The 23,964-nt window shown below is 51.8% G+C and overlaps 1 protein-coding gene across 1 annotated transcript in view; it reads left to right on the top strand.

The window, feature by feature from the left end:
- Positions 1-12,650: 12,650 nt before the first annotated feature.
- LOC128705100 (dynein assembly factor with WD repeat domains 1-like) overlaps positions 12,651-23,964 on the top strand; it is a 34,227-nt gene continuing 22,913 nt past the window's right edge. Inside the window, exons 1-2 of the mRNA XM_070102236.1 lie at positions 12,651-12,763; positions 12,999-13,447. Of these exons, the coding sequence (XP_069958337.1) occupies positions 12,651-12,763; positions 12,999-13,447 (562 nt within the window). The remainder of the gene's footprint in view (positions 12,764-12,998; positions 13,448-23,964) is intronic.

Consider the following 23,964-nt stretch of genomic DNA (forward strand, 5'->3'; position numbering starts at 1 on the left):
ACTACTAACAAACTCACACTCTGAGATCAACAGCACTACTAACAAACTCACACTCTGAGATCCACAACACTACTAACAAACACACAGCTCTGAGATCAACAGCACTACTAACAAACTCACACTCTGAGATCAACAACACTACTAACAAACTCACACTCTGAGATCAACAACACTACTAACAAACTCACACTCTGAGATCAACAACACTACTAACAAACACACAGCTCTGAGATCAACAGCACTACTAACAAACTCACACTCTGAGATCAACAACACTACTAACAAACTCACACTCTGAGATCCACAACACTACTAACAAACTCACACTCTGAGATCAACAGCACTACTAACAAACTCACACTCTGAGATCCACAACACTACTAACAAACACACAGCTCTGAGATCAACAGCACTACTAACAAACACACAGCTCTGAGATCCACAACACTACTAACAAACTCACACTCTGAGATCCACAACACTACTAACAAACACACAGCTCTGAGATCCACAACACTACTAACAAACACACAGCTCTGAGATCCACAACACTACTAACAAACTCACACTCTGAGATCCACAACACTACTAACAAACTCACACTCTGAGATCAACAACACTACTAACAAACTCACACTCTGAGATCCACAACACTACTAACAAACTCACACTCTGAGATCCACAACACTACTAACAAACTCACACTCTGAGATCCACAACACTACTAACAAACTCACACTCTGAGATCCACAACACTACTAACAAACTCACACTCTGAGATCCACAACACTACTAACAAACACACAGCTCTGAGATCCACAACACTACTAACAAACACACACCTCTGAGATCCACAACACTACTAACAAACTCACACCTCTGAGATCCACAACACTACTAACAAACTCACACTCTGAGATCCACAACACTACTAACAAACTCACACCTCTGAGATCCACAACACTACTAACAAACTCACACTCTGAGATCCACAACACTACTAACAAACACACACCTCTGAGATCCACAACACTACTAACAAACACACACCTCTGAGATCAACAGCACTACTAACAAACTCACACTCTGAGATCCACAACACTACTAACAAACACACACCTCTGAGATCAACAGCACTACTAACAAACTCACACTCTGAGATCCACAACACTACTAACAAACACACACCTCTGAGATCAACAGCACTACTAACAAACTCACACTCTGAGATCCACAACACTACTAACAAACTCACACTCTGAGATCCACAACACTACTAACAAACTCACACCTCTGAGATCCACAACACTACTAACAAACTCACACTCTGAGATCCACAACACTACTAACAAACTCACACCTCTGAGATCAACAGCACTACTAACAAACTCACACTCTGAGATCCACAACACTACTAACAAACTCACACTCTGAGATCCACAACACTACTAACAAACACACAGCTCTGAGATCCACAACACTACTAACAAACTCACACCTCTGAGATCCACAACACTACTAACAAACTCACACTCTGAGATCCACAACACTACTAACAAACACACAGCTCTGAGATCCACAACACTACTAACAAACTCACACCTCTGAGATCCACAACACTACTAACAAACTCACACTCTGAGATCCACAACACTACTAACAAACACACACCTCTGAGATCAACAGCACTACTAACAAACTCACACTCTGAGATCCACAACACTACTAACAAACACACACCTCTGAGATCAACAGCACTACTAACAAACTCACACTCTGAGATCCACAACACTACTAACAAACTCACACCTCTGAGATCCACAACACTACTAACAAACTCACACTCTGAGATCCACAACACTACTAACAAACACACAGCTCTGAGATCCACAACACTACTAACAAACACACACCTCTGAGATCAACAGCACTACTAACAAACACACAGCTCTGAGATCCACAACACTACTAACAAACACACAGCTCTGTGATCAACAACACTACTAACAAACACACAGCTCTGTGATCAACAGCACTGCTAACAAACTAAACTCACGGCCTGCTGTACCCTGCTATAAAATCGTGCTGTAAGTATGCACTCTGCGCGACGCACTCGCAGATACAACTATCACTACGAGAGTAAGCTATACAGAGCGCGTCTACCATCCTGTGTTGCTGGGGTAGTGTGTCCCTCACCTCACCAGTGAGCCTGTGTCCCTCACCTCACCAGTGAGCCTGTGTCCCTCACCTCACCAGTGAGCCTGTGTCCCTCACCTCACCAGTGAGCCTGTGTCCCTCACCTCACCAGTGAGCCTGTGTCCCTCACCTCACCAGTGAGCCTGAGAAGTTTATTTAGGTACAGGAACACGTAAATTCAGTTGCACAAATTATCATACGTGGTGACATTAGTGTAAATTACTTAGGATAAGCCCAAAACAGAGGTTAAAGTGACATTGAGAGGAAAGTGGAGGGACGGTAAAAATGTCTACAGTCGACATCTGTCAGGAAAATTTCGATTTTCTCAGCGCGAGAACCGCGAGGTCGGGTTGCGACAGTACCTCCACCATGCTGTGAGGCCGAGCTGCGACAGTACCTCCACCATGCTGTGAGGCCGAGCTGCGACAGTACCTCCACCATGCTGTGAGGCCGAGCTGCGACAGTACCTCCACCATGCTGTGAGGCCGAGCTGCGACAGTACCTCCACCATGCTGTGAGGCCGAGCTGCGACAGTACCTCCACCATGCTGTGAGGCCGAGCTGCGACAGTACCTCCACCATGCTGTGAGGCCGAGCTGCGACAGTACCTCCACCATGCTGTGAGGCCGAGCTGCGACAGTACCTCCACCATGCTGTGAGGCCGAGCTGCGACAGTACCTCCACCATGCTGTGAGGCCGAGCTGCGACAGTACCTCCACCATGCTGTGAGGCCGAGCTGCGACAGTACCTCCACCATGCTGTGAGGCCGAGCTGCGACAGTACCTCCACCATGCTGTGAGGCCGAGCTGCGACAGTACCTCCACCACGCTGTGAGGCCGGGCTGTGACAGTACCTCCACCACGCTGTGAGGCCGAGCTGCGACAGTACCTCCACCATGCTGTGAGGCCGAGCTGCGACAGTACCTCCACCATGCTGTGAGGCCGAGCTGCGACAGTACCTCCACCATGCTGTGAGGCCGAGCTGTGACAGTACCTCCACCATGCTGTGAGGCCGAGCTGTGACAGTACCTCCACCATGCTGTGAGGCCGAGCTGCGACAGTACCTCCACCATGCTGTGAGGCCGAGCTGCGACAGTACCTCCACCATGCTGTGAGGCCGAGCTGCGACAGTACCTACACCATGCTGTGAGGCCGAGCTGCGACAGTACCTCCACCATGCTGTGAGGCCGAGCTGCGACAGTACCTCCACCATGCTGTGAGGCCGAGCTGCGACAGTACCTCCACCATGCTGTGAGGCCGAGCTGCGACAGTACCTCCACCATGCTGTGAGGCCGAGCTGCGACAGTACCTCCACCATGCTGTGAGGCCGAGCTGCGACAGTACCTCCACCATGCTGTGAGGCCGAGCTGCGACAGTACCTCCACCATGCTGTGAGGCCGAGCTGCGACAGTACCTCCACCATGCTGTGAGGCCGAGCTGCGACAGTACCTCCACCATGCTGTGAGGCCGAGCTGCGACAGTACCTCCACCATGCTGTGAGGCCGAGCTGCGACAGTACCTCCACCATGCTGTGAGGCCGAGCTGCGACAGTACCTCCACCACGCTGTGAGGCCGAGCTGCGACAGTACCTCCACCACGCTGTGAGGCCGAGCTGCGACAGTACCTCCACCACGCTGTGAGGCCGAGCTGCGACAGTACCTCCACCATGCTGTGAGGCCGAGCTGTGACAGTACCTCCACCATGCTGTGAGGCCGAGCTGCGACAGTACCTCCACCATGCTGTGAGGCCGAGCTGCGACAGTACCTCCACCATGCTGTGAGGCCGAGCTGCGACAGTACCTCCACCATGCTGTGAGGCCGAGCTGCGACAGTACCTCCACCACGCTGTGAGGCCGAGCTGCGACAGTACCTCCACCACGCTGTGAGGCCGGGCTGCGACAGTACCTCCACCACGCTGTGAGGCCGGGCTGCGACAGTACCTCCACCACGCTATGAGGCCGGGCTGCGACAGTACCTCCACCACGCTGTGAGGCCGAGCTGCGACAGTACCTCCACCATGCTGTGAGGCCGAGCTGCGACAGTACCTCCACCATGCTGTGAGGCCGAGCTGCGACAGTACCTCCACCACGCTGTGAGGCCGGGCTGTGACAGTACCTCCATCACGCTGTGAGGCCGAGCTGCGACAGTACCTCCACCACGCTGTGAGGCCGGGCTGTGACAGTACCTCCATCACGCTGTGAGGCCGAGCTGCGACAGTACCTCCATCACGCTGTGAGGCCGAGCTGCGAGAGTACCTCCACCATGCTGTGAGGCCGAGCTGCGACAGTACCTCCACCATGCTGTGAGGCCGGCTGCGACAGTACCTCCACCACGCTGTGAGGCCGAGCTGCGAAAGTACCTCCACCACGCTTTGAGACCGGGCTGCGACAGTACCTCCACCACGCTATGAGGCCGGGCTGCGACAGTACCTCCACCACACTATGAGGCCGGGCTGCGACAGTACCTTCACCACACTATGAGGCCGAGCTGCGACAGTACCTCCACCACGCTATGAGGCCGGACTGCGACAGTACCTCCACCACGCTATGAGGCCGGACTGCGACAGTACCTCCACCATGCTATGAGGCCGAGCTGCGACAGTACCTCCACCACGCTATGAGGCCGGGCTGCGACAGTACCTCCACCACACTATGAGGCCGGGCTGCGACAGTACCTCCACCACACTATGAGGCCGGGCTGCGACAGTACCTCCACCACACTATGAGGCCGAGCTGCGACAGTACCTCCATCACGCTATGAGGCCGAGCTGCGACAGTACCTCCACCACACTATGAGACAGTACCTCCACCACCCTCTGAGGCCGGGCTGCGACAGTACCTCCACCACACTATGAGGCCGAGCTGCGACAGTACCTCCACCACACTATGAGGCCGGGCTGCGACAGTACCTCCCGGGCTGCACAGCTATGAGGCCGGGCTGCGACAGTACCTCCACCACACTATGAGGCCGCGCTGCGACAGTACCTCCACCACACTATGAGACAGTACCTCCACCACACTATGAGGCCGAGCTGCGACAGTACCTCCACCACACTATGAGGCCGAGCTGCGACAGTACCTCCACCACACTGTGAGGCCGAGCTGCGACAGTACCTCCACCATGCTATGAGGCCGAGCTGCGACAGTACCTCCACCACTCTATGAGGCCGGGCTGTGACAGTACCTCCACCACACTATGAGGCCGAGCTGCGACAGTACCTCCACCACACTATGAGGCCGGGCTGCGACAGTACCTCCACCACACTATGAGGCCGGGCTGCGACAGTACCTCCACCACACTATGAGGCCGAGCTGCGACAGTACCTCCACCACGCTATGAGGCCGGGCTGCGACAGTACCTCCACCACACTATGAGGCCGGGCTGCGACAGTACCTCCACCACACTATGAGGCCGGGCTGCGACAGTACCTCCACCACACTATGAGGCCGGGCTGCTACAGTACCTCCACCACACTGTGAGGCCGAGCTGCGACAGTACCTCCACCACGCTATGAGGCCGGGCTGCGACAGTACCTCCACCACACTATGAGGCCGAGCTGCGACAGTACCTCCACCACGCTATGAGGCCGGGCTGCGACAGTGCCTCCACCACACTATGAGGCCGAGCTGCGACAGTACCTCCACCACACTATGAGGCCGGGCTGCGACAGTACCTCCATCACACTATGAGGCCGGGCTGCGACAGTACCTCCACCACACTATGAGGCCGGGCTGCGACAGTACCTCCACCACACTATGAGGCCGGGCTGCGACAGTACCTCCACCACGCTATGAGGCCGAGCTGCGACAGTACCTCCACCACGCTATGAGGCCGGGCTGCGACAGTACCTCCACCACGCTATGAGGCCGGGCTGCGACAGTACCTCCACCACGCTATGAGGCCGGGCTGCGACAGTACCTCCACCACGCTATGAGGCCGGGCTGCGACAGTACCTCCACCACACTATGAGGCCGGGCTGCGACAGTACCTCCACCACACTATGAGGCCGAGCTGCGACAGTACCTCCACCACACTATGAGGCCGGGCTCTGCGACAGTACCTCCACCACACTATGAGGCCGGGCTGCGACAGTACCTCCACCACACTATGAGGCCGGGGCTGCGACAGTACCTCCACCACACTATGAGGCCGGGCTGCGACAGTACCTCCACCACACTATGAGGCCGAGCTGCGACAGTACCTCCACCACACTATGAGGCCGGGCTGCGACAGTACCTCCACCACACTATGAGGCCGGGCTGCGACAGTACCTCCACCACACTATGAGGCCGGGCTGCGACAGTACCTCCACCACACTATGAGGCCGGGCTGCGACAGTACCTCCACCACACTATGAGGCCGGGCTGCGACAGTACCTCCACCACACTATGAGGCCGGGCTGCGACAGTACCTCCACCACACTATGAGGCCGGGCTGCGACAGTACCTCCACCACACTATGAGGCCGGGCTGCGACAGTACCTCCACCACACTATGAGGCCGGGCTGCGACAGTACCTCCACCACACTATGAGGCCGAGCTGCGACAGTACCTCCACCACACTATGAGGCAGGGCTGCGACAGTACCTCCACCACACTATGAGGCCGGGCTGCGACAGTACCTCCACCACACTATGAGGCCGGGCTGCGACAGTACCTCCACCACACTATGAGGCCGGGCTGCGACAGTACCTCCACCACACTATGAGGCCGGGCTGCGACAGTACCTCCACCACACTATGAGGCAGGGCTGCGACAGTACCTCCACCACACTATGAGGCCGGGCTGCGACAGTACCTCCACCACACTATGAGGCAGGGCTGCGACAGTACCTCCACCACACTATGAGGCCGGGCTGCGACAGTACCTCCACCACACTATGAGGCCGGGCTGCGACAGTACCTCCACCACACTATGAGGCCGGGCTGCGACAGTACCTCCACCACACTATGAGGCCGGGCTGCGACAGTACCTCCACCACACTATGAGGCCGGGCTGCGACAGTACCTCCACCACACTATGAGGCCGGGCTGCGACAGTACCTCCACCACACTATGAGGCCGGGCTGCGACAGTACCTCCACCACACTATGAGGCAGGGCTGCGACAGTACCTCCACCACACTATGAGGCCGGGCTGCGACAGTACCTCCACCACACTATGAGGCCGGGCTGCGACAGTACCTCCACCACACTATGAGGCCGGGCTGCGACAGTACCTCCACCACACTATGAGGCCGGGCTGCGACAGTACCTCCACCACACTATGAGGCCGGGCTGCGACAGTACCTCCACCACACTATGAGGCCGGGCTGCGACAGTACCTCCACCACACTATGAGGCAGGGCTGCGACAGTACCTCCACCACACTATGAGGCAGGGCTGCGACAGTACCTCCACCACACTATGAGGCCGGGCTGCGACAGTACCTCCACCACACTATGAGGCCGGGCTGCGACAGTACCTCCACCACACTATGAGGTACCTCCACCACACTATGAGGGCTGCGACAGTACCTCCACCACACTATGAGACAGTACCTCCACCACACGGGCTGCGACAGTACCTCCACCACACTATGAGGCCGGGCTGCGACAGTACCTCCACCACACTATGAGGCAGGGCTGCGACAGTACCTCCACCACACTATGAGGCCGGGCTGCGACAGTACCTCCACCACACTATGAGGCCGGGCTGCGACAGTACCTCCACCACACTATGAGGCAGGGCTGCGACAGTACCTCCACCACACTATGAGGGCTGCGACAGTACCTCCACCACACTATGAGGCCGGGCTGCGACAGTACCTCCACCACACTATGAGGCTATGAGGCCGGGCTGCGACAGTACCTCCACCACACTATGAGGCCGGGCTGCGACAGTACCTCCACCACACTATGAGGCCGGGCTGCGACTGTACCTCCACCACACTATGAGGCAGGGCTGCGACAGTACCTCCACCACACTATGAGGCAGGGCTGCGACAGTACCTCCACCACACTATGAGGCCGGGCTGCGACAGTACCTCCACCACACTATGAGGCCGGGCTGCGACAGGCTATGAGGGCTGCGACAGTACCTCCACCACACTATGAGGCCGGGCTGCGACAGTACCTCCACCACACTATGAGGCCGGGCTGCGACAGTACCTCCACCACACTATGAGGCAGGGCTGCGACAGTACCTCCACCACACTATGAGGCAGGGCTGCGACTGTACCTCCACCACACTATGAGGCCGGGCTGCGACAGTACCTCCACCACACTATGAGGCAGGGCTGCGACAGTACCTCCACCACACTATGAGGCCGGGCTGCGACAGTACCTCCACCACACTATGAGGCAGGGCTGCGACAGTACCTCCACCACACTATGAGGCAGGGCTGCGACAGTACCTCCACCACACTATGAGGCCGGGCTGCGACAGTACCTCCACCACACTATGAGGCCGAGCTGCGACAGTACCTCCACCACGCTATGAGGAGGGCTGCGACAGTACCTCCACCACACTATGAGGCAGGGCTGTACCTCCACCACACTATGAGGCCGGGCTGCGACAGTACCTCCACCACACTATGAGGCAGGGCTGCGACAGTACCTCCACCACACTATGAGGCCGGGCTGCGACAGTACCTCCACCACACTATGAGGCCGGGCTGCGACAGTACCTCCACCACACTATGAGGCAGGGCTGCGACAGTACCTCCACCACACTATGAGGCCGGGCTGCGACAGTACCTCCACCACACTATGAGGCAGGGCTGCGACAGTACCTCCACCACACTATGAGGCCGGGCTGCGACAGTACCTCCACCACACTATGAGGCAGGGCTGCGACAGTACCTCCACCACACTATGAGGCAGGGCTGCGACAGTACCTCCACCACACTATGAGGCCGGGCTGCGACAGTACCTCCACCACACTATGAGGCAGGGCTGCGACAGTACCTCCACCACACTATGAGGCCGGGCTGCGACAGTACCTCCACCACACTATGAGGCAGGGCTGCGACAGTACCTCCACCACACTATGAGGCCGGGCTGCGACAGTACCTCCACCACACTATGAGGGCTGCGACTGTACCTCCACCACACTATGAGGCCGGGCTGCGACAGTACCTCCACCACACTATGAGGCAGGGCTGCGACAGTACCTCCACCACACTATGAGGCAGGGCTGCGACAGTACCTCCACCACACTATGAGGCAGGGCTGCGACAGTACCTCCACCACACTATGAGGAGGGCTGCGACAGTACCTCCACCACACTATGAGGCAGGGCTGCGACAGTACCTCCACCACACTATGAGGCAGGGCTGCGACAGTACCTCCACCACACTATGAGGCAGGGCTGCGACAGTACCTCCACCACACTATGAGGCAGGGCTGCGACAGTACCTCCACCACACTATGAGGCAGGGCTGCGACAGTACCTCCACCACACTATGAGGCAGGGCTGCGACAGTACCTCCACCACACTATGAGGCAGGGCTGCGACAGTACCTCCACCACACTATGAGGCAGGGCTGCGACAGTACCTCCACCACACTATGAGGCAGGGCTGCGACAGTACCTCCACCACACTATGAGGCAGGGCTGCGACTGTACCTCCACCACACTATGAGGCACAGGGCTGCGACAGTACCTCCACCACACTATGAGGCAGGTACCTCCACCACACTATGAGGCAGGGCTGCGACAGTACCTCCACCACACTATGAGGCAGGGCTGCGACAGTACCTCCACCACACTATGAGGCAGGGCTGCGACTGTACCTCCACCACACTATGAGGCAGGGCTGCGACAGTACCTCCACCACACTATGAGGCAGGGCTGCGACAGTACCTCCACCACACTATGAGGCAGGGCTGCGACAGTACCTCCACCACACTATGAGGCCGGGCTGCGACTGGGCTGCGACAGTACCTCCACCACACTATGAGGCAGGGCTGCGACAGTACCTCCACCACACTATGAGGCCGGGCTGCGACAGTACCTCCACCACACTATGAGGCAGGGCTGCGACTGTACCTCCACCACACTATGAGGCAGGGCTGCGACAGTACCTCCACCACACTATGAGGCCGGGCTGCGACAGTACCTCCACCACACTATGAGGCAGGGCTGCGACAGTACCTCCACCACACTATGAGGCAGGGCTGCGACAGTACCTCCACCACACTATGAGGCCGGGCTGCGACAGTACCTCCACCACACTATGAGGCAGGGCTGCGACAGTACCTCCACCACACTATGAGGCAGGGCTGCGACAGTACCTCCACCACACTATGAGGCAGGGCTGCGACAGTACCTCCACCACACTATGAGGCAGGGCTGCGACAGTACCTCCACCACACTATGAGGCAGGGCTGCGACAGTACCTCCACCACACTATGAGGCAGGGCTGCGACAGTACCTCCACCACACTATGAGGCAGGGCTGCGACTATAGCTAACATCAGTGACATACTATAATAAAATACCCCTTCTTATGCAGAGAATTTTGGGCAACTTAGCGTGATTTTCTCCCCCAGGATGCGACCCACACCAGTCGCATAACAACCAGATACCTACTGACTTCTAGGTGAACAGGCACACGCACCAGTGTAAACTACATATATCAGACTGCATGCATAGAGATATGTGAGACTTGAAGGGGGTGAAGGATAGTGACAGGGGGACAGGACCAGAGGTAGGGGAAGTGAAGGGGAGGAGAGAGGGGAGTGGGACTGGGGAAAAGGAATAATGGGAGAAATAGGCGATGGAAAAGGGGATTTGTATAGAAGCAAATCTTCCAACCCTTTCTATGGTGTGTGCTGGGAACCCAGGGTGTGGTGGACACCCTGGGTGTGGTGGACACCCTGGGTGTGGTGGACATTCTCGGTGTGGTGGACACTCTGGGTGTGGAGGACACCCTGGGTGTGGTGGACACCCTGGGTGTGGAGGACACCCTGGGTGTAGTGAACACCCTGGGTGTATTGGACACCGTGGGTGTGGTGGACACCCTGGGTGTAGTGAACACCCTGGGTGTAGTGGACACACTGGGTGTAGTGGACACCCTGGGTGTGGTGGACACCCTGGGTGTGGTGGACACCCTAGGTGTGGACACCCTGGGTGTGGTGGACACCCTGGGTGTGGACACCCTGGGTGAGTTGGACACCCTGGGTGTTGTGGACACCCTGGGTGTGGACACCCTGGGTGTGGTGGACACCCTGGGTGTGGTGGACACCCTGGGTGTGGTGGACACCCTGGGTGTGTTGGACACCCTGGGTGTGGTGGACACCCTGGGTGTGGTGGACACCCTGGATGTGTTGGACACCCTGGGTGTGGTGGACACCCTGGGTGTGGTGGACACCCTGGGTGTTGGGCACCCTGGGTGTGGTGGACACCCTGGGTGTCTTGGACACCCTGGGTGTGGTGGACACCCTGAGTGTGGTGGACACCCTGGGTGTGGTGAACACCCTGGGTGTGGTGGACAACCTGGGTGTGGTGGACACCCTGGATGTGGTGGACAACCTGCATGTGGTGGACACCCTGGGTGTGATGGACACCCTGGGTGTGGTGGACACCCTGAGTGTGGTGGACACCCTGGGTGTGGTGGACAACCTGGGTGTGGTGGACACCCTGGGTGTGGTGGACAACCTGGGTGTGGTGGACAACCTGGGTGTTGTGGACAACCTGGGTGTGGTGGACACTGGGTGTGGTGGGCAACTTGGGTGTGGTGGACACCCGGGCTGTGGTGGGCAACCTGGGAGTGGTGGACACCCGGGGTGTGGTGAATACCCTGGGTGAAGTGGACACCCTGGGTGTGGTGGACACCCTGGGTGTAGTAGACACCATGGGTGTGGTGGACACCCTGGGTGTAGTGGACACCCTGGGTGCAGTGGACACCCTGGGTGTGGTGGACACCCTGGGTGTAGTGGACACACTGAGGTAGTGGACACCCTGGGTGTAGTGGACACGCTGGGTGAAGTGGACACCCTGGGTGTGGTGGACCCCCTGGGTGTGGTGGACACGCTGAGTGTAGTGGACACCCTGGGTGTGGACCCGCTGGGTGTGGTGGACACCCTGGGTGCAGTGGACACCCTGGGTATAGTGGACACCCTGGGCGTAGTGGACACCCTGAGTGTAGTGGACACCCTGGATGTAGTGGACACCCAGGGTGTAGTGGACACCCTGGGTGTAGTGGACAACCTGGGTGTGGTGGACACCCTGAGTGTGGTGGACACCCTGGGTGTAGTAGACCCTGGGTGTAGTGGACACCCTGGGTGTAGTGGACACCCTGGGTGAAGTGGACACCCTGGGTGTAGTGGACACCCTGGGTGTAGTGGACACCCTGGGTGTAGTGGACACCCTGGGTGTAGTGGACACCCTGGGTGTAGTGGACACCCTGGGTGTAGTGGACACCCTGGGTGTAGTGGACACCCTGGGTGTAGTGGACACCCTGGGTGTAGTAGACACCATGGGTGTGGTGGACACCCTGGGTGTAGTGGACACCCTGGGTGCAGTGGACACCCTGGGTGTGGTGGACACCCTGGGTGTAGTGGACACCCTGGGTGTAGTGTACACCCTGAGGTAGTGGACACCCTGGGTGTAGTGGACACCCTGGGTGTAGTGGACACCCTGAGGTAGTGGACACCCTGGGTGTACTGGACACCCTGGGTGTAGTGGACACCCTGGGTGTAGTGGACACCCTGGGTGTAGTGGACACCCTGGGTGTAGTGGACACCCTGGTTGGGGTGCAGTTTGCTTCATCGGAAATGCAGAGGAAATAAAATTAAAATTAAAACTGCTGGAAACATTTTTCCAGCAGTGTGAGCCCAGCACCCAGTGTGAGCCCAGCACCCAATGTGAGCCCAGCACCCAGTGTGAGCCCAGCACCCAGTGTGAGCCCAGCACTCAATGTGAGCCCAGCACCCAGTGTGAGCCCAGCACCCAGTGTGAGCCCAGCACCCAGTGTGAGCCCAGCACCCAGTGTGAGCCCAGTACCCAGTGTGAGCCCAGCACCCAGTGTGAGCCCAGCACCCAGTGTGAGCCCAGCACCCAGTGTGAGCCCAGCACCCAGTGTGAGCCCAGCACCCAGTGTGAGCCCAGCACCCAGTGTGAGCCCAGCACCCAGTGTGAGCCCAGCACCCAGTGTGAGCCCAGTACCCAGTGTGAGCCCAGCACCCAGTGTGAGCCCAGCACCCAGTGTGAGCCCAGCACCTGTGAGTTCGTATAATGTTTTCGCCTCTCCAAGGATGACTTCAGTACTCAGTGGTCAGTCGTCACGTGAGGTCACAGACCCTGAGCTGCCTTGGGGATTAGTGTGGACGGTTACAAAGCATGGCTTGCTTCTGCAGTGTTTTAAAAATTGAGGTTGGAGAGTTGAAGGAGGAGGTCTTGCTTCTCCAGGAGGAGATTAGGAGGCTGAAGGTCCACTTCAATGGGTCTGGGAGAGAGTGTGAGGTGGCTGGAGTTGTGAGGAATGAGGCTTCTAGCAGCGAGGTGCAGTCTGTCTCTCGCTGTGAGGAGGCTGTAGTTGGGGAGGCAGCAACGGCTACCAGCAGTGAGGTGCAGCCCAGCACCTGCTACAAGTGGCGAGTAGTTCACAGTAATGGAAGGCGCATCAGAGTAAGGAAAGTTAAGAGTGAAGATCTGAAGGTAGGAAATCGCTTCTCTGTTCTTCAGGATGAATGTACTTCAGTGGCCAGTGAAGGTAAGGGTACTACTGCCCCTGCTAATGGAGGTAAGCGCATTCTTGTGGTTGGTGACTCTCAGGTAAGATACATTGACCGTGCTTTTTGTAATAGGAATAAGAAGATGAGAGATAGAGTGTGCTTCCCTGGAGCTGGTGTTGGGGACATTGTCAACAGGCTGGATAATATCATGTCAGGTAATGGGAGCAAGCCCATTATCTGTCTCAGTGCTGGTGGAAATGATATTGGGAAGGGTAGGAGAGAAGAGCTGCTAGATAAGTACAGGTCAGCTATAGATTTCATTAAGTCTAAGGGAGGGATCCCAATCATATGTAGCATCTTGCCTAGAAGGGGAGTAGGAAATGAATGGTTGTCTAGGGCAATTGGTGTAAATTTCTGGCTAGACAGATACTGCAAGGAACTTGCAATCCCATTCATTGACAACTGGAACAACTTTTATGGCAAACATGATATGTATGCAAGGGATGGGGTACATCTCTCTGGGGCTGGGGTGGTAGCACTTGCAGACTCGATTGAGAAGGCCATTGGTGAAATGCCTATGATTTTAAACTGATGGAAGATAGAGGTATGGGTGTGTGTGGGAAACAAGCAGGTTGCAACACTTGGGTTGGAAACAGTAAATGTATAAAAGGCATTCAGCATGAAGTTATAAATAAAGACAATAGATCAGGTCAGCAAACAAAGGGGGACAGCAGAGGGCAGCAAGGGACTAGCTCCCTTAAGGTTTACTATACTAATAGCAGGAGTGTAAGAAATAAGATAGATGAGCTAAGATTAATTGCAAGTGCAGGAGACATAGATATTATTGCTATAACAGAGACCTGGCTCAATCTGAAAGATAGAGAGATGCCCTCTGAATGTCACATACAAGGCTATAAATTATTCCACACTGACAGGGTCAACAGGAAAGGTGGTGGAGTAGCGATGTATGTCAGAGACAATTTAAATTGTTGTGTTAGACAAGATATTAAATTAGAAGCGTCAGCCACTGAATCTGTTTGGTTACAGCTTCTCGAGGGCCGAGAAAAACTAATTTTGGGTGTGATTTACAGGGCCCCAAATCTTGATAGGGAGTGCAGTAAACTTCTATGGGACGAAATTCGTAAGGCATCTACATACGAAAATGTTGTGCTAATGGGAGATTTCAACTATAGACAGATTGACTGGAGCAATTTGACAGGAAATTTAGAGTCAGGTGACTTTCTTGATACGATCCAGGATTGTTTTTTAAAACAGTTTGTGACAGAGCCAACTAGGGGAAATAACCTCCTTGACTTGGTTCTTGCCAGTAGGGAAACACTAATTAATAATCTTGAGGTTAATGATGAGCTTGGGGAAAGTGATCACAAATCACTCAGTTTTAATATATCATGGAATTCCCCTAATAATGGCAATCAAGTCTCCGTCCCTGACTTTCGCTTGGCTGATTTCATAGGACTGAAAAATTACTTAGGTGGGCTGAACTGGAATGACCTGACTAAGGGTCAGGTAGGTGGTGATGGTTGCCGATATGATGCTTTCCAGGGCATAGTTCTAGCTGCTCAGTCAAATTATGTTCCAAATAGGGAAATCAGATCAAACAAAAATGATCCTAAATGGATGAACAATAGATTAAAATATCTGATTGGTCAAAAGAGAGGCATATATAGGCAAATCAAAAGAGGAGAGGGGCAATTGAGAAATCGATATATTCAGTTAAAGAGAGAAATAAAAAAGGGAATTAGAAAAGCAAAAAGAGATTATGAGGTTAAAGTTGCAAGAGAATCGAAGACTAACCCAAAAGGATTCTTTCAGGTATACAGAAGTAAGATCAGGGACAAGATAGGCCCACTCAAAAGTTCCTCGGGTCAGCTCACTGACAGTGATAAGGAAATGTGTAGAATTTTTAACACATACTTCCTCTCAGTTTTTACACAGGAGGATACCAGCGATATTCCAGTAATGATAAATTATGTAGAACAGGACGATAATAAACTGTGTACTATTAGGGTCACAAGTGACATGGTCCTTAGGCAAATAGATAAATTAAAACCTAACAAATCCCCAGGCCCTGATGAACTGTATGCAAGGGTTCTAAAGGAATGTAAAGAGGAGCTTAGCACACCTTTGGCTAATCTTTTCAACATATCACTACAAACTGGCATGGTGCCAGATAAGTGGAAAATGGCAAATGTGATACCTATTTTCAAAACAGGTGACAGGTCCTTAGCTTCGAACTATAGACCAATAAGCCTAACCTCCATAGTGGGAAAATTTATGGAATCAATAATTGCCGAGGCAGTTCGTAGCCACCTTGAAAAGCATAAATTAATCAACGAATCTCAGCATGGTTTTACAAAGGGGCGTTCCTGCCTTACGAATTTATTAACTTTTTTCACTAAGGTATTTGAGGAGGTAGATCATGGTAATGAATATGATATTGTGTATATGGACTTCAGTAAGGCTTTTGACAGGGTCCCACATCAGAGACTATTGAGGAAAATTAAAGCACATGGAATAGGAGGAGAAATTTTTTCCTGGATAGAGGCATGGTTGACAAATAGGCAGCAGAGAGTTTGCATAAATGGGGAGAAATCAGAGTGGGGAAGTGTCACGAGCGGTGTTCCACAGGGGTCAGTGTTGGGCCCCCTGCTGTTCACAATCTACATAAACGACATAGATGAGGGCATAAAGAGCGACATCGGCAAGTTTGCCGATGACACCAAAATAGGCCGTCGAATTCATTCTGACGAGGACATTCGAGCACTCCAGGAAGATTTGAATAGACTGATGCAGTGGTCGGAGAAGTGGCAGATGCAGTTTAATATAGACAAATGCAAAGTTCTAAATGTTGGACAGGACAATAACCATGCCACATATAAACTAAATAATGTAGATCTTAATATTACGGATTGCGAAAAAGATTTAGGAGTTCTGGTTAGCAGTAATCTGAAACCAAGACAACAGTGCATAAGTGTTCGCAATAAAGCTAATAGAATCCTTGGCTTCATATCAAGAAGCATAAATAATAGGAGTCCTCAGGTTGTTCTTCAACTCTATACATCCTTGGTTAGGCCTCATTTAGATTATGCTGCACAGTTTTGGTCACCTTATTACAGAATGGATATAAATTCTCTGGAAAATGTACAAAGGAGGATGACAAAGTTGATCCCATGTATCAGAAACCTTCCCTATGAGGATAGACTAAGGGCCCTGAATCTGCACTCTCTAGAAAGACGTAGAATTAGGGGGGATATGATTGAGGTGTATAAATGGAAGACAGGAATAAATAAAGGGGATGTAAATAGTGTGCTGAAAATATCTAGCCTAGACAGGACTCGCAGCAATGGTTTTAAGTTGGAAAAATTCAGATTCAGGAAGGATATAGGAAAGTACTGGTTTGGTAATAGAGTTGTGGATGAGTGGAACAAACTCCCAAGTACCGTTATAGAGGCCAGAACGTTGTGTAGCTTTAAAAATAGGTTGGATAAATACATGAGTGGATGTGGGTGGGTGTGAGTTAGACCTGATAGCTTGTGCTACCAGGTCGGTTGCCGTGTTCCTCCCTTAAGTCAATGTGACCTGACCTGACTAGGTTGGGTGCATTGGCTTAAGCCGGTAGGAGACTTGGACCTGCCTCGCAAGGGCCAGTAGGCCTTCTGCAGTGTTCCTTCGTTCTTATGTTCTTATGTTCTTATGTTATGCAATAATGCTCTGGAACTAGCAAAGCAGGATCCATACATAGCTTTCAGAACAGGTACGATAAGGCTCTTGGAACCGGGAGAGAATGGACCTAGTAACTACCAGCGAAAAAGTGTAGGCCAGAAGCTGTAACTAGAGCCCTGCAACCACATGTAGATGAGTACACACACACACACACACACACACACACACACACACACACACACACACATACACACACACACACACACACACAGACACACACACACACACACACACACACACACACACACACACACACACACACACACACACACACACACACACACACACACACACACACACACAGACACACACACACACACACACACACACACACACACACACACATACACACACACACACACACACACACACACACACACACATACACACACACACACACAGACACACACACACACACACACACACACACACACACACACACACACACACACACACACACACACACACACACACACACACACACACACACACACACGGGGTGGAATGACTCACACGTGCGTACTCACAACTAGGTGAGTACTGACACACACGTAGCCAGCAGCGTTGTCAAGGCAGGGAGACTTCATGGACGAAAATGATCGAGGGGAATATGTGTTTCTTCTAGTGTGAATATAATTTATTAAACTTTCTATGGTTGTTGTGAACTATGTGCTGATGCTAGTTGCAAGTGGTAGTGTGGGGGTAGGTGGTAGTGTGGTTGTAGTTGGTAGTGAGGGGTAGGTGGTAGTGTGGGGGTAGGTGGTAGTGTGGTTGTAGTTGGTAGTGAGGGGTAGGTGGTAGCGTGGGGGTAGGTGGTAGTGTGGTTGTAGTTGGTAGTGTGGGGGTAGGTGGTAGTGTGGTTGTAGTTGGTAGTGAGGGGTAGGTGGTAGTGTGGGACAGGTGGTAGTGTGGGACAGGTGGTAGTGTGGGACAGGTGGCAGTGTGGGACAGGTGGCAGTGTGGGACAGGTGGCAGTGTGGGACAGGTGGTAGTGTGGGGTAGATGTCAGTGGAGTGTTGGAGAATCAAACTAGTCACTTCCTGGATCATCTCAGCTGTCCCTGCCTTACACCTGCTGTACACTTGTTGTACATCTGGCGTGCATCTACCGTGTACACACGCACTCATGTAAATACACACACACACACACACACACACACACACACACACACACACCTACACACCTACACACACACAACAGGCCTAGTGTCTAATCGACATGTGCCTAGGACAAAATGGTAACTAACACACACACACACACACACACACACACACACACACACACACACACACACACACACACACACTGTGTACGTTAGGCCCCTATTGGAGTATACGGCACCAGTTTGGAGCCTACATCTAGCCAAACACGTGAAGAAACTAGAGAAAGTGCAAAGGTTTGCAACAAGGCTAGTCGCAGAGCTAAGGGATATGTCCTACGAGGAGAGGTTAAGGGAAATCGACCTGACGACACTGGAGGACAGGAGAGATAGGGATAACATGATAACGACATATAAAATACTGAGAGGAATTGACAAGGTGGACAGAGACAGTGTTCCAGAGATGGGACACAGCAACAACGGGACACAGTTGGAGGTTGAAGACACAGATGAATCACAGGGATGTTAGGAAATATTTCTTCAGTCACAGAGTAGTCATGAAGTGGAATAGTTTGAGAAGCGATGTAGTGGAGGCAGGATCCATTCATAGCTTTAAGCAGAGGTATGACAAAGTGTGGTGCAGGGAAAGTGACCCAGTAGCGGCCAGTGAAGAGGCGGGGCCAGGAGCTATGACTCGACCCTTGGAACCACAACTAGGTGAGTACACACACACACACCTCTACGATTAAGCTCATGGAGCAGAGAGTCAACTTAGTAGTGACCAGCGAAGAGGTGGAGCCAGGAGCTGTAAATCCACCCCTACAATCACATTTAGGTGAGTACATACACACACACACACATACACACACACACACACACACACACACACACACACACACACACACACACACACACACACACAGGACTTCAAAGAGACCTGGACAGACTGGACACCTGGTCCAGCAAATGGCTTCTCGAATTTAATCCTGCCAAATGCAAAGTCATGAAGATAGGGGAAGGGCACAGAAGACCACAGACAGAGTATAGGCTAGGTGGCCAAAGACTGCAAACCTCACTCAAGGAGAAAGATCTTGGGGTGAGTATAAAACCGAGCATGTCTCCGGAAGCACACATCAATCAGATAACTGCTGCAGCATATGGGCGCCTGGCAAACCTGAGAACAGCATTCCGACACCTTAGTTAGGAATCATTCAAGACACTGTACACCGTGTATGTCAGGCCCATACTGGAGTATGCAGCACCTGTTTGGAACCCGCACTTGATAAAGCACGTCAAGAAACTAGAGAAAGTACAAAGGTTTGCAACAAGGTTAGTTCCAGAGCTAAGGGGAATGTCCTATGAAGAAAGATTAAGGGAAATCGGCCTGACGACACTGGAGGACAGGAGGGTCAGGGGAGACATGATAACGACATATAAAATACTGCGTGGAATAGACAAGGTGGACAAGGACAGGATGTTCCAGGGAGGGGACACAGAAACAAGAGGCCACAATTGGAAGTTGAAGACACAAATGAGTCAGAGAGATAGTAGGAAGTATTTCTTCAGTCATAGAGTTGTAAGGCAGTGGAATAGCCTAGAAAATGACGTAGTGGAGGCAGGAACCATACACAGTTTTAAGACGAGGTTTGATAAAGCTCATGGAGCGGGGAGAGAGAGGGCCTAGTAGCAACCGGTGAAGAGGCGGGGCCAGGAGCTAGGACTCGACCCCTGCAACCACAAATAGGTGAGTACACACACACACACCTGTATCCTCCCAGTACTCCATCATTCAGAGTGGTGAGTTCAACAGTGGTAAGCCAGTGGTTACTTTATATTACACCTCCACCACACTACTGGCACTCAAAACATCAGTCTTCTATTGATGATCCCGGGGTCGTTGCTCTTGTGACTCATCCTAGACCAAACTGTTTTTTTGGCTAGACTGGTCACTCAGACTGTTGTTGCAAGCAGCACGTAGTCCAAGATAAAGACCACATCCCTCCTGGGTAGGAAATACCTAGAGTAAGGTTAGGTTAGGTAAGATTTGTCAGGAAAGAGGACAAGTGTTTCCTGACGTGGGTCTTAGTCATTTGATAACCAGCAGCTGGAGCTTTTGGTCAAGTGACCGAGGCCTTCCACTGGCATACCCCTCCATCCCTTTAAAAATTAAGGCCATAATTAACCGTGGAGGAAGGCGTCAACTTCTCCCCTGAAGACTGGCATCTGGTGCTGAATTTACCACAAGTGATGACTGCGATATTTCTTAACACATTTAATAAGTTATTGACAGTAGGATGATAGAACACATTTATATAGTAACTGTTAGTAGGATGATAGAACACATTTATATAGTAACTGTTAGTAGGATGATAGAACACATTTATATAGTAACTGTTAGTAGGATGATAGAACACATTTATATAGTAACTGATAGTAGGATGATAGAACACATTTATATAGTAACTGTTAGTAGGATGATAGAACACATTTATATAGTAACTGTTAGTAGGATGATAGAACACATTTATATAGTAACTGATAGTAGGATGATAGAACACATTTAAAAACAACTGACAGTACATATTAAAAAAAACTGATAGTAGGCTGATACAGCGCATTAAAAAAAAAGACAGTAGACTTGATTTAAAAAAAATAACTGAGAGTAAACTTATATTAAGCCACACTAACTACCCCAGCACTAGGCCTCGTTAATGTCCACTTCGTTACAATTAAGCCACACTAACTACCCCAGCACTAGGCCTCGTTAATGTCCACTTCGTTACAATTAAGCCACACTAACTACCCCAGCACTAGGCCTCGTTGATGTCCACTTCGTTACAATTAAGCCACACTAACTACCCCAGCACTAGGCCTCGTTGATGTCCACTTCGTTACAATTAAGCCACACTAACTACCCCAGCACTAGGCCTCGTTGATGTCCACTTCGTTACAATTAAGCCACACTAACTACCCCAGCACTAGGCCTCGTTGATGTCCACTTCGTTACAATTAATAACATTACGCACTTTTACTCGAAGTTAATGATAAATAAAAAATTTCACAAATGCTAGAAAACCTCGAAAAAAAAAGTGGTGCAATACCCGGCAAAGGTCACTGATACCCACAATGAAAACAGGAAATGAAACCTGAGTGCTGTCATGTGCACACACACACACACACACACATCTTCCTCTGAAGATGTGTAAGTATATGAAAGCGTAGGTTTTATTTCGAATTTTCACTGTGGTGTATTTTTCATATTTCCAGTCACGCGTTCCATTGTGATTTCTTCCAGATGTCTAACATATATAACGATATCTTGCTTTTCCTGTTTCAAGCCTAAATAACCTCGCCTGAACGGCCACACTATCCTATATACTTTAATACTGAAATATCGATTAACGTTAGTTCTCAGTGTATATACACCTAAAGAAACACTACTCGGTGAATATATACACTAGGAGATACACATTTCTCTGTATGTGCACTAAAGAGGTACACAACCTGTGTATATACTAGGAGGCGGACACCTTTGAATATACACTGGAAGATACCTCCCACGACTCACGAAATCGTAATGACACGATTGCAAACAAACCATACCCCGGCCGGGATTGAACCCGCTGGAGTTTTGAGACTCTATGACCGCGGGTTCAATCCCGGCCGGGGTATGGTTTATACCTCCCACTATATACACTCTTAAAAGATATACACTTCTCAGTGTACATACACCGAGATATACACTACTCTGTACACAACCAATTATATGCTCAAATAGGTAATTACATATAGGTAAATACACATATACACACATGCACACCTGCGTTCTAGTTCCCCTCTCCTTGCTAGGATCGATAACGAGGGTAACGTCCTGGTTGCTCATAACTAGTTCGTTATCAGGACTCATTCTTTATTGAGGTTAGGTTACCGAGGCTCGTTTACTGCCTGTTACTTCGCTGTATGTAAGTACTTGATAACGAACATGAGGATGTTAATGACAGTAGTTCGTTATTAGCGATAGGTTCATAACCAAGGGACTAACTGCTCGAACGAGTTCGTTATTAGCGAAATATTTTTCTCCCTGTAAGTTTATTGGTAGAGCCTCCGGCTCACATACAAAGGGACCCGAGTTCAATTCCCGGCAGGTCGAATCTTACCCTCAAGTCACCTTACACCTACTGCCCCTGTTCACCTAGCAGTAAATAGGTACCAAGGAGTTAGTACACTACTACAGGTCGTATATCCTGGGAAAGGATCAAGGGTCCGCAATGGATTAGTAGCCCGTCGGGCTACTAATCCGAAAAAATCACGAGTTGTTGTTGGTGTTTTGTTCGTCAGCAAAGAGAACAAGTGTTACCACGAGTCTTAAATATAATTTAAAAGAAAACAAAAATAGTTTTACCATGTAGTATAAGTCTGCACTGTGGTTTTGAAGGCACATACATGTACACATCTGTGTATGTACATTTTTTGTGTGTGTGTGTACTCACCTAGTTGTACTCACCTAGTTGTACTCACCTAGTTGTACTCACCTAGTTGTACTCACCTAGTTGTACTCACCTAGTTGTACTCACCTAGTTGTACTCACCTAGTTGAGGTTGCAGGGGTCGAGTCATAACTCCTGGCCTCGCCTCTTCACTGGTCGCTACTAGGTCACTCTCCCTGAGCCGTGAGCTTTATCATACCTCTGCTTAAAGCTATGTATGGATCCTGCCTCCACTACATCGCTTCCCAAACTATTCCACTTACTGACTACTCTGTGGCTGAAGAAATACTTCCTAACATCCCTGTGATTCATCTGTGTCTTCAACTTCCAACTGTGTCCCCTTGCTGCTGTGTCCAGTCTCTGGAACATCCTGTCTTTATCCACCTTATCAATTCCTCTCAGTATTTTGTATGTCGTTATCATGTCCCCCCTATCTCTCCTGTCCTCCAGTGTCGTCAGGTTGATCTCCCTTAACCTCTCCTCGTAGGATATACCTCTTAGCTCTGGGACTAGTCTTGTTGCAAACCTTGCACTTTCTCTAGTTTCTTCACGTGCTTGGCTAGGTGTGGGTTCCAAACTGGTGCCGCATACTCCAATATGGACCTAACGTACACGGTGTACAGGGTCCTGAACGATTCCTTATTAAGATGTCGGAATGCTGTTCTGAGGTTTGCTAGGCGCCCATACGCTGTATGTGTATGTGTGTATGTGTGTGTGTGTGTGTGTGTGTGTGTGTGTGTGTGTGTGTGTGTGTGTGTGTGTGTGTGTGTGTGTGTGTGTGTGTGTG

The sequence above is a fragment of the Cherax quadricarinatus genome, chromosome 80 (assembly GCF_038502225.1).
Source record: "Cherax quadricarinatus isolate ZL_2023a chromosome 80, ASM3850222v1, whole genome shotgun sequence".
NCBI lineage: Eukaryota > Metazoa > Arthropoda > Malacostraca > Decapoda > Parastacidae > Cherax > Cherax quadricarinatus.